The sequence below is a fragment of the Notothenia rossii genome, assembly GCF_949606895.1.
Source record: "Notothenia rossii genome assembly, chromosome: 6".
Classification (NCBI taxonomy): Eukaryota; Metazoa; Chordata; class Actinopteri; order Perciformes; family Nototheniidae; genus Notothenia; species Notothenia rossii.
The window spans coordinates 45,836,085-45,855,759 of NC_136909.1; the positions used below are offsets into that span (position 1 = coordinate 45,836,085).

Genomic DNA, 19,675 nt, shown 5'->3' on the forward strand with positions numbered 1-19,675 from the left:
GCAAGTATGGGCGTTACTTTCAACCCGCAAAAGCTGCGCCGCTTTTCGAGTTGATAGTGATTTATAAAGGGAAACCAAACCGTGGAGGACACGCGTCCACACTGTTTTGTATATCAGAATATTTTTTGAGTAAGCACTTCCTTTGTTCCTTCGACGCCATCTTTTCACGTGACTTCTATGCAAAGTTTTATAAATGAGCCCCAGGTCCTCTTCACCATGTTTCCATGCCTAAATGCATGTAGACATGAGGATGAGAAAAAAGAAAGAGCTTTTTGAACATTAAAGCACTTTAGACACTAAATACTAATATGATTGGCAAAATGATCATCTTGACCATGTCTACCCACTGATTATATCATTTTAAAGTGATTGAAGTAGTCATGTTGAGTTATGAGGATGGGCTTTTATAATACATTTCTAAAAAGTATCTTTGAGAAGTTCGGGGTCCCCACCAGACATCAATACTGTTATTTGGGTCTGAACCATGGAAGAGTTGGTAACAATAGCCTGGCAGAGGTTGAATCTGGATTTATATTTTTGTTTCCATTATTTTATTTTTTACCAAGGGTATAGAAAACCAGTTTGAGACAAAGTAAAGAGTTCCACAGGTGCAAAACCTTATTCCTGTCAAATTTGAACGTGGCCACCAGGGGTGGGGTGGGGAAGGTCAACATGGCTGCTTTACTCGTGCTGACCCCCGGTGGACAGTATTTTCTCACTGTGTTATTGTGTGTATTTCAGAAAGAACGGCGTCTTCTGGAAAATCTGCGCTTGGACCTTGATTCCTGTAAGACCCGTCTGAAGAAGGCCAAGGCGGCTGAGGCCAGGTCTGCGGTGAGTCCTCGGGCAGCCACATCCCCTTTTAAAATGTACTGAAAGTGTTGCTGGCATTAACCATGACTCTGTGTTCATAACCTTTGCAGTGTGACGGGGAAGTGAGTATTAAATGTGGTTTTAAGGTCTTTCAGTGTGATGCACATGTTGGGTTGTTTTTCTTTTCTCACTTGCTCTGAATTAGTTATTTATTCCATGCATTTATTGGTGACAAAAAAATATTAATCATCGGTAAAAAAAAAAGCAATGGACTGGAAAAACAACTTCGGCCTGAAGTTGACACTTTGCAGAAAAAGCTTTAAACTTATTGAAGAAAATGTTACTTCATTATTGGAAAATTATTCACTTATAGTCTCTATGACTATCAAATGTAACTTTAATAGAAATATATTTTCTGAACAGTTCTTTATATTGCTGCTGTGAATAAAATATGGCAGGTTAAGTTTGAAGGCATCTGTGAGAGAAATATAATCAAATCTGGTCAATAAACAAAAAAGACAGAAGGTGCAAATAAAGCCAATACAGAGCAAAGAGGTACTGACTGTGGAGGACTGTCCAATACAGCCCCACTTTGAAAGACGAAAAAGCACTTTGAGTCATTCTGGGCCCTCACAAGTCTTCAGACTGAGAACACACATACTACATGGTGTGTCCAGCAGGTGGCTGTGCAGCACCTCCAGCCACAGCAGCAAGGAGTTTGGGTTCCTTACACATTGTAATGAATCCTGCACAACATTCTATTTGAGGTTTAAGCTTTGTTTCTACTGCTCAGGCAGAAACCAAGCCATATGCCAAGAAAAGAAGATTATAATTCATAATTTTCTTCCCATTTTTACTTTGTTCTATGAAAACTAGAAAAGTCTGACTTGTATTAGCAGTTCTGTTTTCAGAATGACCATAGCAAAGTCAAACATTTTGGCCACTGCCACAGTCAGACTTTTGCTACGTTTATGCATGTTAGCATGTGCATGACAAAGCACTGCTTAAGTCTAAAAATAGAAACAAGACCTGTTTGCAGTGTCTGAGTCAAGTCAGTGAACCGGACAGATTAGTCACTAGTTTCACTGGTGCGAATGTTTACACAGTTGTGTTGCATCATTTCTCTGCACCTTTCTTTTATGATTTCAGACACACCCAATGTTAAAATGTGCTGTCAGGTATTAACAGGTATGCAACCGCCCCCACGGCTTTGAATTTCTAAATCAAGAACAAATTGGAAAGCTTGTATTTAACAGTTTTAAATTAAAGAGAAAAATCAAATTAAAGTCATCTTTGCGAGACTTTCTGACTTCTATTTAAGAGATGGACTGCATAAATGACTTTACACTCATATCATACAATATGATGATATTAAATGATTCACTTTTGTATGAATATTCTGTAAAAACTGAAATCCACCCAGTGTTACTAATGCACAGATCGTATACTGTTCCATGTCATCTTAGAGTGTAACTCACCAAGATCATTGTTTTAATTCTACTGAGCTTTCTGATTGTTCTTTTTTTCTGCATTTCTCGATTCATATCATGCGCCAAAGTGTGGTCCAATGTATAAACTGATAACACAGTAGTTTTGAATCCCTTACTGTTTCTGCAGACGGCTCCAGATTTTCAGGAGACCAGACCCCGAAACTATGTGCTTTCTGCCAGTGCATCTGCGGTAAGGAGTGATTATTGTAAAATAATCCTTTTAGAATAATGAATCCACTTCAGGATCAATGTGCACATTCAGAAACAGAGTGCTTTCAAAAATCCTTCAGTACTGTACATCTGCATTCACTTATTGTAAATGGCTCTGAATCAGTGCTTTATTACTGTTCATGGTCCGGATGTGGTAACCTCAGAGTTACAATCCTGACCTCTGTGTAACATCTGATTTATGCAGGAATGCTAAATGTTGGCCAACCCTCCACAGCAATCGTCTAGCAGAGCAGAAGGATGTCGTTCATTAACCAAAAACAAAACAAGACAGAGAATCTGCCATGGGAGTAGGAGGGTTAAAGGAAGTGTGTTTTGGGTTAAATGAAATATGCTGTATATAATGACCTACTATGCTCCTCCTCTACTCCTATGCAGAGATTAGCAGTTGTAGTCAGTATACCACACACTCGCACATATTGTCCATAAGAACGTCATTTAAAAAAATATGACAAAGATTCATACCGATCGTCACATTTGCAGGTTAACCCAAAACTAGTTTGACATATCAAGTTATATTTTGGTTGATGCTTCACCAGATCTAGTGGTGAAGCTCTAATCTAAAGACAAACAATTGTCAGTAAAGAATTTTGAAACCTCACACTGAAGCTGCTGTTTTTGGTGTAACACTTATATTTATAATAATATATCATTTTATTTTTTGTTATTCATCACCCTCCAATTCCTTTAATTCTTCACTGTCTCCTTCTGTTTCTATTTGTCTTGATCCCCCTTCTATTTCTCTCATCTGGACCACAACTAGCCAATGTACACTGCCCTGGCACTGATCTCTCAGCCTCTTGAGGAACATGGAGCTGTAAATATTATGACTAAGTGCAAGTTACCGTAACAATCCCTCTTACTCAAATAGTTGTATAATTAGTGTGGGGGATTCACTCATCCTAAATTGACTCGCAGTGTACACCACAACTAGGTGTCACCCATAGCAACTCAGCCTTTCAAACTAAATATGTGACCATTAAAGATATTTTGTTTAGCACAGACGCAAACAGAAAACAGAGAGCAGCAGCTGGTTGGAGCATTTCATAACTTAATCATCTAAATAACCCCTTTCTCGTTGAAACAAATTAATCTCCAAATAAGTAAAGTAGTGGCAAAATGATATTTCAGTGTAAATATCAGGCGAAATACAGCGTTAATCCAAAAGCATTGTTTGTCTTTATTGACTATCAGAATACATTCTAAAGACATATTACCCCTAGATTCCACCGGGACCGTCTGCGTTGCGTTGCGTTACGGTTGCGCCGCGACGTTCGCAAAGATTGCGGCCACTCTAGTCAATGGGTGCTATTCCACCAGACGCGCCGCGTTACGGCTCAGAAGCGTCCCAGAAGCGTGTCGGCGCTGGGCTCCGCTCAAAATAGGATTCAAGTCTCAACAAGTGGACCGGTCAGAGCATCCGGCCCATCCCCAAAACAAACTAATTTGCAGACCCTATCCCTCCTTAGTCTTTCAAGTAGGAGGATGCCAGCTTTCTCCTCCGGTTTACAGGCACTGTGTAAATTATATATATAGAATAATTATGATGATGAATGCATTTTTTTACCAGTAAAATACAGCAACACATCTTTGATTTATGTCATTTATAACTGGAATATTACAAGTATTATTAACTTTGTCTGTACAAAGTAGCCTGTCCAGGAAATATGCCCAAATCAACAAAAACTGCGAGCCGGCAGGCAAGACGCTCCGCTTCTGAAATGCTCCTGAAACGCTCCTAAAACGCCCCCGGTAGGGTATGACGCCGGAGGAGGCTGGACCAAAACCGCGGCGCAGCCGTGACGCGACGCAGACGGACCCGGTGGAATCGAGGGGTAGCCTACCAGTAATGAGAGAGGCTTCTGGGAATAAAACAAATATCCTTGTTATGACTTCTGTTTTTCTCTTCTTCTTTTTTTGTATGCTTTGGCCTCTCAGCTCTGGAGTGAGGAAGTGGAAAAAGTAAGTACATGAATGTTGTGAAAGTGAACTTGGTTTAGATTCCCAGTCTCCTGGCTTCAGGCCTCAGTGTGCTCCTGCGGTATTTAGTCCATCCATCTCTAAAAACAAAACTGCTTGTACCTTTAATTGGCCACACTGATTTCACTTTTGCACCAAGGCAAAACAGCGGCACCGACACTCTGCCAGGCAGCACCAGGAACCAGAGGCCCTCACATCAGAGGCTCTCACATCAGAGGCTGGGCATTTTAGTTGTGCAACCACAGTTCATGAACTGTGGTTGCTCAACTAAAATGTTTCATAGAAGCAGCAGTGTTGAAATTGAAAAGTGGCTAGAATGCAACCACACATATTTCTACACAGCATTAAACAAACATACATGTGACATGATATGCTATACATCTGATATTTAATAATAATAATAATTAAAACTGCGGTCACAGACGTGCACGCAGTTGTGGGCGGGCCTTCGCTTCCGAGCGCCTGTCGGGGAGGGTCGCCGTTCGTCCCGGCGTCAAGCAGACGCGCGTGAGTCCTCCGAAATGAGCCGTTTGTCATTTCTCAAATGTTGGCGTTCCGGACTCCCAGGTCCTCCGACCCGGAAACGGATGTGGGCGCGCCGCCTCCCAGGAAATCGAATTTCTCTAAATGCTCGTCGAGAATCGATTATGGCGGAGGCTGTTTGGAGGAGCAGTAACCGTGGCGTGTGGTACAGTGGGTTGTGCAGACTTTCTGCCCTTTACCGTTTTGTTTACTCAATAAACGCATCTCCTCTGGATATTAGGCTATGTATGTTTTTAATACAACTGCTTTAATTGTGAGCCGACATTTACAGTGAGAACAGCTGCTGAGGCCAGTGCAGAAAGCAGAACAGTGTGTATAATATATTTCACTCAATAATATAAGTAACAGGCTGACATTACACACTTTATTTGTATGCTTTAGTAGATATCTACAAATAAACAGTTGACATTTTGGTGAGACAGATGATGTGGAAGGCAGAGTAGCTTATCTGACATTTAAATGTTGGAAAATTGTACATTCTAGCCCGTGAGCTCCCTGTTCGAGCGACTGACTATTCCTTCGCAATATAGCATCGCATTGGATATGGGCTGAACTTGGCCTGGAATGGAAATTTTCCGGCCATTTCCCTAGGAGTCCTTTGCAAAAATGTGAAGAAAAGGCGTGGAAACTGCATATTCTTCAAAATGGCAGAATTTCTGAGGGCCGGGCCAAATGGAAGGCAATTTGAAAGATGTCCGCAATCATAAGAGCAATGTGTATACAACGTCTCGTGCATATTGGAACAACCATATGCGAGTAGTTTGGAGTAATTTGCAATGTGTAAATCGGCAAAAATTGTATATTCTTTGTTAGCTTACGACCGCCCCGATTGAACTAGCAACTTTTTTACTCCCAATTCAGTATGGCTGTGGATATGGGCTGAACTAGTCCTGGACTGGAATTTTTCCGATCATTTCCCTAAGAGCAGTGTGCAAAAATGTGCTCAAAATGCATGAAAAACGGCCATCTTTCAAAATTGTCATTTTTGTGGGGGGCGGGGCTAATGAAAAACCATTTAAAATATGTGTGCCATCATAATAGCAATGTGTAAACAGCGTTTCGTGAATATCGGGTAAACGATATGCGATTGTTTTGGAGTCATTTCCGTCATGTAAATCGTCAAATGGTGTATTCGTTGTTAGCTTACGACCTCCACGATTAATTTATAAAAGATTGGCTGCCATGTCGCCATATGACTGTATGCAAACACTTGGACCAATTATTGGGCAAGCCGTGAAAGTGTGGAAACATGTGGAGAAATTGTGCAATTGGTCTGTAGATTGGCATAGTAACATACCCATTTTTCATAACCTGTTACTACGTATTGGGAAAAAAGCAATCCAATTCCCACAATGGCAAACTCGAGGAATACATTATCTTTCTGACATAACCAACGACAACTGCTTGATGTCCTTCCAATAATTGAAAGACACGTATAATGTGCCTGGCTCTTCTTTCTTTTTCTATTAGCAACTACGTACTGCCATGCGCACATATGGAGTTCCTTGGAATCAACCTCTGCCAACACATCAATTAGTTAAGCTCATATTAAGTCCAAACAGTGTGAGCGGCACTACTTCATATACAGTGGGGCAAAAAAGTATTTAGTCAGCCACCAATTGTGCAAGTTCTCCCACTTAAAAAGATGAGAGGCCTGTCATTTTCATCCTAGGTATAACCCAACTATGAGAGACAAAATGAGAAAAAAAAATCCAGAAAATCACATTGTCTGATTTTTAAAGAATTTATTTGCAAATGATGGTGGAACATAAGTATTTGGTCAACAACAAAAGTTCATCTCAGTACTTTGCTATATACCCTTTGTTGGGAATGACAGAGGTCAAACGTTTTCTGTAAGTCTTCACAAGGTTTTCACACACTGTTGCTGGTATTTTTGGCCCATTCCTCCATGCAGATCTCCTCTAGAGCAGAGATGTTTTGGGGCTGTCGCTGTGCAACACGGACTTTCAACTCCCTCCAAAGATTTTCTATGAGGTTGAGATCTAGAGACTGGCTAGGCCACTCCAGGAGCTTGAAATGCTTCTTACGAAGCCACTCCTTCGTTGCCCGGGCGGTGTGTTTGGGATCATTGTCATGCTGAAAGACCCAGCCACGTTTCATCTTCAATGCCCTTGCTGATGGAAGGAGGTTCTCAATCAAAATCTCACGATACATGACCCCATTCATTCTTTCCTTTACACGGATCAGTCGTCCTGGTCCCTTTGCAGAAAAACAGCCCCAAAGCATGATGTTTTCACCCCCATGTTTCACAGTAGGTATGGTGTTCTTTGGATGCAACTCAGCATTCTTTCTCCTCCAAACACGTCTAGTTGAGTTTTTACCAAAAAGTTCTATTATGGTTTCATCTGACCATATGAAATTCTCACAATCCTCTTCTGGATCATCTAAATGCTCTATAGCAAACTTCAGACGGGCCTGGACATGTACTGGCTTAAGCAGGGGGACACGTCTGGCACTGCAGGATTTGAGTCCCTGGCGGCGTAGTGTGTTACTGATGGTAGCCTTTGTTACTTTGGTCCCAGCTCTCTGCAGGTCATTAGCCGCTTTCACACCGCAGGACTTGCCGTACTTTAGTGCCGGTACTAAAGTACCACGGCACTGAATCCGCCAGGGGGCTAGTGCCAATCGCATTCACACCGCAATACTTTCCCTGAGGCAAGATTACGCTGACGTCACTTCGTCTTCTTCTTCCCTGGGTTTACTGGCAGGCCGCAAAACCACTTCACGGCGAGTACAAAAAAAAACGAAGAACTACACGGGGGAGGGGGTATAAAGCCCACCCGCTGTACATGATATATATATATATATAATAGGTAGGCTCAGCAGACAGACCATAGTGCAAAGATAAAGTGTCACATGATTATCTACTAAATAGTGAATTCAGCATAAACTTCACCAAGATGAAGTTCATATCTTCCTAAGATACGTGTTACTTTATGTTACCTCAAACAAACAAAATGTCCAAGCAAAGAATCATGTGCACCATGAGGCTGGGTTATAAGGGTAATTTACAAATAAAATACCCCATTATAACAATGGACTTTATCTTTATGTATTTATTATATATTACCCCCTCAGGCTGATTTTGGAAAAGGACATTAACCGTTGTTTGGTGTTTTTCCCTTATTTATCTAAAACAAATGACATGATAAATTACTTGTGTTTATGTGTGTAAGACTTGTGTTTCTGCCCCTGCCATTGCTGCACAAGGTTGCAACATTGTAGATAAATTCAACCACCGACACCTGTCTGCTCTCACATTCTTCTATTCTGCAAATTTGGGGTTGGACACAATAAATAAAGCTTCGCCAGTTTGTTTGTTTTATTGCACAGTCAAGACATAACAATAACGGCATCACTCCGCTCAAGTAGCTTTTGCGAACATTGCTCAAAACATTTGGAGTTGGGAACTGCTTTCTGTAGAAGCTGCTGCACCCCGTCCTCAGAGTAAATTGCCAGAAGCGCCGACACTTCCTCATCATTCCACCGCTCCGGTGTTGTAGTACGTGTGGTCATAACTGCTTTAAAGTACAAAAAACTACTCGCTCAGGTGTGGATGTGGTTTTGTAGCGAGGAAAAAAATGGCTGCCTAACAAAAATAATTCAGAGTCTAACGGGGCGTGGTTTGCAATTCGCCCAGCCAATAGAAATAGAATATAAATTGGCACTCTTTTATCACCAGGTTCGTACCCACTCTCTAGCAGAGACTGAAAATGGCCAAAAGAGTTCCCGGCACTGAGTAGTCTCTGCGGTGTGAACGCGACATTATTGGTACTAACGGAACTAAAGAACCAAAGTACCAGGGAAAGTCCTGCGGTGTGAATGCGGCTATTGACTAGGTCCCCCCGTGTGGTTCTGGGATTTTTGCTCACCGTTCTTGTGATCATTTTGACCCCACGGGGTGAGATCTTGCGTGGAGCCCCAAATCGAGGGAGATTATCAGTGGTCTTGTATGTCTTCCATTTTCTAATAATTGCTCCCACAGTTGATTTCTTCACACCAAGCTGCTTACCTATTGCAGATTCAGTCTTCCCAGCCTGCAATCCCAGCAATTTTGTTTCTGGTGTCCTTTGACAGCTCTTTGGTCTTGGCCATAGTGGAGTTTGGAGTGTGACTGTTTGAGGTTGTGGACAGGTGTCTTTTATACTGATAACGAGTTCAAACAGGTGCCATTAATACAGTTAACAAGTGGAGGACAGAGGAGGCTCTTAAAGAAGAAGTTACAGGTTTGTGAGAGCCAGACATCTTGTTTGTTTGTAGGTGACCAAATACTTATTTTCCACCACAATTTGCAAATAAATTCTTTAAAAATCAGACAATGTGATTTTCTGGATTTTTTTTCTCATTCTGTCTCTCATAGTTGAGGTATACCTAAGATGACAATTACAGGCCTCACTCATCTTTTTAAGTGGGAGAACTTGCACAATTGGTGGACTAAATACTTTTTTTCCCCACTGTATATTTGGGGGGAAATATGCATCAGGGGAAGCCAATGAGAGAGTAAATCACTACTTTCAAGCAGCTGGAGTTAGGAAAAGATGTACGTTTCAGAACTGGGTCGCTAGTTGAACCAACTTTTAAACAAATGAACACATTTCAGTGGAAAAGTGCTATAAAATGCTATCCACAACAAACTGTTTTTGGTGATGAGACACACTCTAATGGGACTTAATACATTGTAAAACATCTGACACATTGCAGTTCTGAAGCAATTTGTTTAAGCATACTGAGGCCTTAATTTTCACCCTATGGATCCAGCTCCGGTTTACTCTGTTTTGCACACAAAGTTACAAACAATTCAGCAGTATGTTTCATATAAATGTACCTTGGTGTAAATTACACAAATGAGTATCTTCTTATGCTAATAGGACATGGAAAAATGTGAGACTTCATCACATATAAATCACCAGGCCTATCAGGTTATTATTGTATTGTCAGCCTTTCGTTATTCATTATCAAGACTTGAGATGTGGAAATTATTTAAAGAAAAACAAAGAAGGAAATATGTCACTGATATGTTCCCTTCTGTCCCAGGCCGAGCATGAGCTCAGAGTGGCCCAAACTGAGTTTGATCGCCAAGCAGAGGTTACACGGCTGCTCCTGGAGGACATCAGCAGTACACATGTAGGTCTGACACACACACACACACACACACACACACACACACACACACACACACACACACACACACACACACACACACACACACACACACACACACACACACACACACACACACACACACACACACACACACACACACACACACACACACACACACACACACACACACACACAATAACAGTGAATAAGAGACGTGTTGTCTGTCTGCAGGTGAACCACTTGCGCTGCCTGCATGAGTTCGTGGAGGCCCAGGCCGCCTACTATAAGCAGTGTGACTTCCACATGAAAGAACTACAGAAAGAGCTGAGCAGGTGAGAGTCACATGGTAAAAAACGGACGAATGTTGTGGGATTCACTGGGTCAGTCATTTTTATACAATGAAAATAAGCAGTCAACTTCTAGTGTGATAACTGAGAACTCTTAACAAGGAATCAGCTTGGACTTCCTCAGTTCTACTGTTGTCTGATTCTGTTATTTTTGGTTTGGTCAAATCTTGATGAATCCCTCTCATTGCCTCCTGCTGTCAGTTGTGATGAGAACGTGTGAGTATGGCTCGCCTCCTGTGTGATCTTTCTTTGTGTTTGTTTTGTGTTCTGATACACATTTAATTGCTTTACAATGCTTCTCAAATTCATATGCTGGAGACTGAAAATCATTGCATTAGGATCATTTCCCAATTATGGAACAGAATGAGATTGAGGTCCTTGTTGGCTTTGCCAATGAGTTGTTCCTTATTTTCCTGACCATAAAAGGATCTTTGCCCACCTGCAGCAAACCAGCAGGGAATGCACAAAAGGTGGGGTTTTCTCAAATAAGGCAGTGAAAAGAGAGTTGCACTTGGTGCCTGTTTCTTGCCAACACTCCTCCACTGCCCCTTTGCTGCTCTTATCAACAAGAGCAAAATATATAAAATATCTCGAAGGAAAGGTTATCACCGGATGATGGTTAAAATGTAGACAAACTATTCAATAAAATATATATATTTTATATAAATATTTGATTCTAACTAGTTTTATTCTACCTTCTATTGGACATTTTACTTTAACTTCTTGTTTATATGAATATCTTAATTTTATTGAATATTTGTATAATGCACATTGTAACTTCTGATGTTTAAATATTTGTATTCTATATTTTTAAACTTTTATTAGATTTCATTCTAAATGTCTCAAAGCCTATTTTCACCCCCAGGATACTTAAAGTCTTCGGATGCTAATATCAGACTGATGTGTTATAAATGTCCTTCCTGCTGCTAATGCAGGTGATAAAGTACAGCACAGTCCACTGTGGGCCTGTAGATGTCCTGCAATTGAAATAGTGTAATAATTGTGTAGGACTCAAGTTTTCTCGTCAGCATTGAGTTTTGATGGAGCATGACTAACATTTCTTAAGCCTGCGGTGTCATATGTTCCAGTGTAGACGTACTGAAGCATAACTCAAGATATGTTTGGTTTTCGGCTGTTGTGTGATGCTGTTTGTACTATTATTGTGTTCTTTTTGATCTAGTATGTATGTTCTCCGCCTGCTTCCCCTCAGGCTTCCCAATGCGTTTGTACTGAGCTCCACTCACCCTTCAGCTCCGGCATCAGAAGGCAGCCCGCTGGAGACGGACACTCTGAAGATAGAGGAAGTCCAGGCCCCGGCTACAGGGACCCGCAAGGCCAAAGTCCTTTATGATTATGATGCTGCTGACTCCAGCGAGCTCTCCCTTCTAGCTGACGAGGTAAGATTTCATCATCAACTGCAGCTGATGTGTTGAAAAAGGGCCACAAGCCAGAAATGTCACTATGCTGATAAGGGATGATCCTTATATTAGCCCCACAGCCGGGAGTGTTAGAGCAGCCGAAGGGACAGTGGCCCATTATCCAGTGTACCGGGTTACTGGAACTCTCAGTCTACTATCTTAGATCTGACAACATATACCCATGCTTTTGTGAAGATACAATGTAGTCACGCAAGGCAGGTACAATTTGAACGAAGGTTTATAAATTGATCGACCAGTCCACTATAGACTTGAGTATTATTGAGATATTATTATTCAAAAGTAAATGCTGCATTCAAAATGAAGTTACAAACCTACAAACCATGGTCTAAAACTTCAGACTTCCTTCATTTGCTGGCATAATGTAGTTAAACCTATTTGTACATGCTCACTGAAAACTGCGTTTCAGCATTATCTCCTGTTGTAATTAACCTTAGCATAGTTCAATAATAACAATATATAAATAAATAAAGATAAAGATAAGTCACGTAAACGATATTCAAAGAATATGTATCTGTCTGTTTTTGAAGAGACTGTATACCATGGGTGTCCAAACTGATACTCCGCTGAAGTATACACTGTGATGTAATATCTCTTCTTTTTAAAAGGGAAGGGGGGGGAGGGTCAGAGGGCCTAGGTATAAAAGTCACGGCTTGCCACTGCTTAAATATATATGTTAACATATATTGCACAGTAGTATTCATGTGTTAATACTAATATTTGTTAGAAAAAATTCTAACAAATATTAGTTGATAAAAAAGGCCCTATTCCCTTCCTATTTCCCCTTATTATAATCAATCTAAGGCATCTGTTTTAAGGGAGGAGCTGCGACACTGTTAGTAACAAAATAAATGAAACCCTCTGGAGAGCTGGGATGGAGGTAGTTTGTTTCTTAAAGCATATTCAAGTATCGTATTGCTCCAGTCCGTATTGCGATTTTGTTCAAATGGTGGTTAATGTGCAGCCTTAATCATAACACCCTGACAAGTACATGGCACTCTACCATCCCCCACATGTATTGTCTTAAATGAAATGTTCTCCTTGTTTCTGATAATGCCATGTTCTAGGGCCTCCTTTCCCATGTTATTTTGGCTCTAGCCATATACCTTGAAGATAAGTCTTATCAGTGACCATGCCCTCTGTGTTACAGCTCATCACAGTGTATACAGTGCCAGGGATGGACTCGGACTGGCTGATTGGAGAGAGAGGAAACCAGAAAGGAAAAGTGCCTGTCACATACCTGGAGCTCCTCAGCTAAACAACACAGATGCACTGACACACATTACACGCATACCATTGACTCATAAATGTGTGACTGAAGCCATGGTATTTCATTTGCTTATTACATTTGACACCAACCTGTACATTTAAACATCACAACTCCTCAGTAAGCATTAGCAAAAAGTGTTTAAACACACACTCCCATCCCCACACTGGAGACATTGTTACAATGTGTGCAGGAGAATCAACATTCCTTTTGGATCTGTTTGGTTGATCATTATGAGGATTTTCTCCCTTTTCTTATTTATTAACTATTTATTGTTGTGCATCCCAATAGTTCACGTAGACCTGTCGTACGGTCATTAGGGGGATTTCCATCAACATTTGAATGTGACTCCATAGACCTCATGAAGTTTGTCTTCAGAAGCAGCAGTGGGATCAAACTTGAACACATGATTCTCCTGATAAAGGGCTGATGTACTTTTGTCCTGTCTTATCTTGTCCTCATTAAGAAGTGAAAAAAAAAGTGGACAGAACACAGACTGTTGACAGATGCTTCCTTATTGTGTTGTGTATCCTTGTGAAATTTTCTGAAACTACCAGGTGTATTATTAATTTATAAATGCAAATGAAAGATGTCACTTCTTCCTACTTTGCTGCAGAACTACATTCTGTTCCTCCCTGTTCTTCCAATACGACATGAACAGTAAAGCATTTCTTGTATCTTTTGCATCCTGAAAAAGCAAATGACATCTGCTCGCTGAACAACACTAACAGCAGATAACGTTTTTCATGCAGGTTTTTTTTGCATCCTATCATCCTCAACTCTTTGAAAACAGATCTGCCTTAACTGCTTTTGAGATGAATGTAACTGTGTTATCTAAAGCCATTGAGTCATGTCACTATTGTTTTGATTAGACTTCTTTTGTGCCTGGCGCACCTTTCCACAGCACTGGATGATGTCCCTTTGAATTTTAAACACCTTTAAAAAAAAAATAAACATGACCTCCCCTGCCCTAACTGCCTTAACATGATGAGAAAGAACTGCTAAAGGCCAAAAATGTGCTTCTCTCAACAACATGTCTGACACTTGTACACGACTGCATGCAAGACTGCAACTACTTTTAAGCATGAGTGGGATTTTTGTTTGCACCTTTTGTGTTTTCTGAGTTAACCATGATACTGTTTTGTCGCTGCCTTGTCTGTTTGCACAAGTGTCTTCTGTCTTAGTGCTGCATGTGCTACAGCAGCCTGTCCTGCTGGACATGTGTTGTTGTGTATGAGTTTATGAAGTCTGTGGGAACTGCAGCACCAAAATGTTTGCATATATCTGATGTGCTATCTGACATCCGGTATGTGTACATGCACCGTATGCACATGTCTTTTGACCCACCAGAACTTAAGGGTTTGTGAAACTCGCTGTCATCAATGAAGAAGTTAGATTAACCTGAGCTTTGTGTGTCCTCTTTGTGCTCATTGCATTTATTTTGTAAGACATTTTCTGTTCAAAAATGTTTTTTACTGACTGTTATGAGTCTGTTTACCTCATATTGTATTATTATTATTATATATTATATCAAAATATGTATTGCCCCTAACTTACCCATGTTCAATGAATGGATAGTATTGAACTTAATAAAAAGTAAGATTTACTTGGATCTATTCACTTTCACAGCTGCTGTATTTATTTGTCATTGACAGCCAAAAACACACTATGTTCTCTCTCTCTTTTGTCCTGATCCATTTATATAAAAACCTGTCTGTAAATGAGCTGATCGCATTTGTGCCACTTTGTGATGTCACAATTACACAACAACCATTAGTCAATAACCAATCAAGGTAACACCCGCCCACCTTATCACCTGAATATCCTCCTTACGGAGCCCCTAAAGCAGTGGTTCCCAACCTGGGGGGCGCCAAAGATCACAGGTGGGGCGCCAGGCCTCAGATGATTTGAGGCCAAATATCATATTTAGACTTTTTTTTTTTTTTTTTTTTTACATATAATTGTAAGGCAATGCATGATTGTTGCTAAAAGCCTTGTCTCTACATTACAATGAAATATAAAAAATAATTGATTAATTATTTTTTATAAAATGTCAAGTTAGTAGCTAATAAGGGCATAAAAAGACAGAAATGTATAATTATTTCTTTAGTAGAAATGTTTCTTCTGCCCGTAAAGTGTCCAAACCAGGCTTTTCTGGATAAGCGCATTTTTAAAACATAGTCATTGTCCATGCCGGTTTCAGTTGGATTATTTGTCACAGTTGCTCCGATCAGATCTGTCTCCTCCATTTTGTAGATTATTTACGACTTTTGAATCCACATAAACACATCGGCAAAATCCGGTTTACTTTGAGTATGTGTTTTAAACAGTTTAATCCCTTTGTGAATTGTCTCCACTTGCGCCGTTCTTTAATTTCTTCATACAGCGGGAATCAGAATGAATTAATCCTGAGTCCAATAACCATCAAAGTCACTCCAATAGTGAGTAGTAATATTCATCCCGCTTCCATCACATTAGTATGCATAAAAGTGACAGGTCACACCTCCCCCCATTATGCAAATTAGCTAAATCCCGCCTCCCCTTTGATCGAGGTGTGAGATCTCAAGTAGGTGTGATATCCCAAGTAGGTGTGAGATCTGTCGATAGGAGGGGGGTGATGTGTATTCACAGGTGTGAAAAGCCCCCACTGTTGCGCCTTATGGTGTATAATAAAAAATGTTTCAATCACATTAGTATGCATACAAAGTGACAGGTGGGCCCGCCCCCAAGTGTGTGTGTGTGTGTGTGTGTGTGTGTGTGTGTGTGTGTGTGTGTGGGTGTGTGTGTGTGTGTGTGTGTGTGTGGGGGGGGGGGGGGGGGGGGGACCTTCACTCCTGAGCTATAGGTGCCTGTCTTAACACCCCATGGCCCTGCAGTCGGCCAGAGGCTGTAAAAGTCCTGGAAAGCAGGCAGGCACCTCGTTTGAGAGATGACTGTGTGTGTATTAGAGAGCCTGAGGAGACACATTTTTACCGCCCATGCTTGACTGTTTATCTGTGCACTTTCAACTGTATACAATACAACACAAAAATGCCCAGTGCTGCTAAGAAATAAGTTCAGAAAGCTCTGAAAGCTCTAACAAAAGTAACTCTCCAGGTATTTCAGACAGAGTATGCGGATTCGGTCTGATCAGAACAAAGAAAGCACCTTTTGCCTTCCTAGTCAAGAGTGTTGATTAAGTGAGTCTGCACACACTCCCTTACTGTCACACTCTCCTCTTACTATGGCCAGTGTCTGTAAAGGTGGGGGAGACTGTCTCCCCCCTTCCTGCCATCTCTCTCTCTGTTTCTGCTGATGTGTAAAATATACAAAATAACGTTTTATATACTTACTCTCTTGTTAAAAGGTGATGAAGTTTGCAGCGTAAGCCATCCATCAGTGTTCTAGTTTTAAGGCTTTGCATACCTCAAAGTGTGTCTAAAAGTATCTTGGCAAGAGGAAAAAAAAGCCAAAATTCGCCTAGGCCATTAAAAAGAAACCGAATTGCTGCTAAGAAATAAGTTCAGAAAGCTATGACTCCAGTATTTGTGTTTCTGTGTTTCTGTGGTTCTGTGTCTCGGTTTGTCGGTGTTTCAGTGTTTTTGTGTTTTTGTGTTTTTGTGTTTCTGTGTTTTCTCTGTTTCTGTGTTTTTGTGTTTCTGTGTTTCTGTGTTTCTGTGTCTCTGTGGTTCTGTGTCTCGGTGTTTCTGTGTTTCTGTGGTTCTGTGTCTCTGTGTTTCAGTGTTTCTGTGTTTTTTCAGTGTTTCAGTGTTTTCTGTGTTTCTGTGTTTCTGTGTTTCTGTGTTTCCATGTTTCCGTGTTTCTGTGGGGGTTTAATACGCACGTTTCAATACACATGTATCATACATCTTCACTGTTACCCTCCCCTTGTTATAATGAAGACAACAGTGCATGTGAAGGACTGTAATACACATGTATCAGACACGCTCCCCTTGCTATAATGAAGACAACAGTTTTTCAAATGTAAAAAACACTTTTTTTCTAAAATGTCCTATTTAAAATGTTAAAAATGTCACACACAAAATCAATAGTTATACTGATTGTACCATCCCCAGGACCGTCTCCAGCTTAGAATTCCCCAGATTACTGGAAATATCATGATGGAGTTTTTTCACTTCAGTCAAAATATTCATGTGTATGCTGTTTTTGACACAAAGATGCATTACATCTACAAACAGAGCATACAATGAGAGCACATGATACACTTTTGATGTTTGTTTAATTTCTTCGGTAATGTTACAGAATGTTTCGGAAAATGAAGATTCCAGGACCACTTTAAATGTTTTGTTTACAATCGTTTCCCAATGACCAGGAATAGTACTGCCAGAACGAACGATATCCAAAATGTCTTCTAGTTTACAAACTTCAGCCATTCTGTTTACACAGGGATCACTATTCACTCTGTTTTCAATCGTTCTCATAACCACACTTATTAAAAGGGTATTGACTACATTCTGATCAATATATACCGAGCGTTTTGCATAGTAGTTCCCCATTTTTATTTTACTTTAAAGAAAAAGTCAATGTATCAAAAAAGAAAAAATCCCTGGCTTCAACCAACCGCAGGTTATTAGTCTTCTTCTTCTCCATCCAACTCGGCATGGATCTTTTCAAGTCTCTCCTTGAGGCGTCTACAATTTTTGAGATTGTGCAGAAAAGCCTCCGAAGCGCCTTGGATCCTCCAATCATCCGTGAAAATGTCTTTATCAATAAGAGTCTGGTCGATCTCAGTAATGAAGTCTGTGAGCCAGAGTCTTTTCATTAACGCGTTGTAATTGTTTCTGAAGAAAAAAATCGGGCATGTCATTCAGACAATCGTGTTGCCTCTGGCCGGGGTGACTGACTCGTCATCCGTTGCATATTTCTTTTCTGTACCGATGTATCACCCCCTCCACAATATCAACCAACACTGATTTCACTGTGTCCATAAACAGAGACGTCTAGGCCCAAGGAGCAAAATAAGCAGCAGTAGTACTGCAAGATTCTGGTGTCCAGAATGGTGGTGATGATGGTAGTCCAGGAGTTTGTTCCTGGCTGCAACTCACAGGGGGAGAATTGGTTTTTCTCAGATCCATAGCTAGTTTTCAAACTGTCGTCTTAGTGGGGTCCTTAGTTTTAGATGCTTTGCTGAGTGGAGGGAGGGACTTATTGCGTTGAGTGGGGGGAGTCATCTGTAGAATTGAGAGTTTTTTCACCAGTATAATGTCCCTCGCTGTTTGAGTCTTTTTTTTTAAAGTTATTTTTCATCTATCATTTTCAACCAAACAGCAAGAGGTCAAATTTAAGAATAAGTAATAGTTTGTCACGATTTTACGGGAAATAGTCAGAGCGCAATGTCACATCTTAAAGACAGCTTGAACTGGATAAATGGTTAGCCTTCAAACATACCGTACGTTCTGCATGTTAGTATATCTGGCCAATTGGTTTAGACCCTACTGCCGAAGACGCATGCTCTCAATGGGGAAGTCACGCTTTGGGAAGAGGTGTTTCATTTCACAGATCCACCTTGATTCTTGTTGTGCTGGCTGAAGGAAGAGGGACGGGGGAGGAAAATTCAGAGGATGAAGAAGCAGAAAAATAACTTGTTTTGTTAAACGGACAGCACGTCAGTTTCAAGGAAAAGATGACACCGTGTTTATACATGACATGCAAAATATCTTGAAGCCCTACAACCACAAAAAAAAAAAAGGTACAAGTATATTGTGTTAAAAATATGGCAAAAAGTCGTAATATTGTATAATGTATTGTTTCATCGAAACAGTGTTAAAATCACAAACTTCCCTTTTAGAGTCGCAGTCTTTTAAAAAAAAATCTGTTTTGTTAAGAGCTACCAAAACATAGTAAACATCGCAATTATTCCCAAAACAAACTGGGAATGGGGACATCGATAACATATTTTAATGTTTAATTTTCTTCAGGGCCACCGTAGTGCACATTGATGAACACTTTAAAACAAAAATAATGCTTACAAGTGTAAATGAGCCGGATTTTAGCTTTGAGCTAATTTCCATCTATACTCCCGTCACATACAGCATATAAGAACATGACATTTATATATATATATATACAGCAAAAATAAATACATGATATGCAGAAAGAGCATGAGCAGCATACAAGCATTTACCACATGGCAGTACAATGTAGCAGCTATGATATATAAAGTGCAAGATAAGATAAAAGCGCCATATAAAGTGCAAGAGGAGATAACCCTGTGTTAAAGTGCATTTATTTAGCGGTGATTACACGTCTGTTTATTGCTCAACCATTCTTTAAGTTGACCTTTAAAACTATTGAGATTGGGACAATCCCGTATCTCAGTTGGGGGGCTATTCCACAATGAGCTTCCTTTAATGGAGAGGACATTTTGTCCAAAGGTGGTCCGTCTGTGGTGGACTTCACAGTCTCCTCTGGTTTCTGACCTAGTGCTGCGTCCAGTTTGTTTTCTGT

The 19,675-nt window shown here is 40.5% G+C and overlaps 1 protein-coding gene across 1 annotated transcript; it reads left to right on the top strand.

Moving 5' to 3' along the window:
• Positions 1–484: 484 nt before the first annotated feature.
• Positions 485–14,952, top strand: LOC307042853 (endophilin-B2-like; the record flags this gene model as incomplete). The annotated part of the gene is made up of 9 exons (XM_079687017.1): positions 485–496; positions 742–834; positions 2,431–2,493; positions 4,470–4,493; positions 10,110–10,199; positions 10,410–10,510; positions 10,727–10,741; positions 11,736–11,922; positions 13,112–14,952. 9 exons carry the CDS (start codon positions 485–487, stop codon positions 13,217–13,219), a joined length of 693 nt encoding a protein of 230 aa, XP_079543143.1. The 3' UTR covers positions 13,220–14,952.
• Between the last annotated feature and the right edge of the window lie 4,723 nt (positions 14,953–19,675).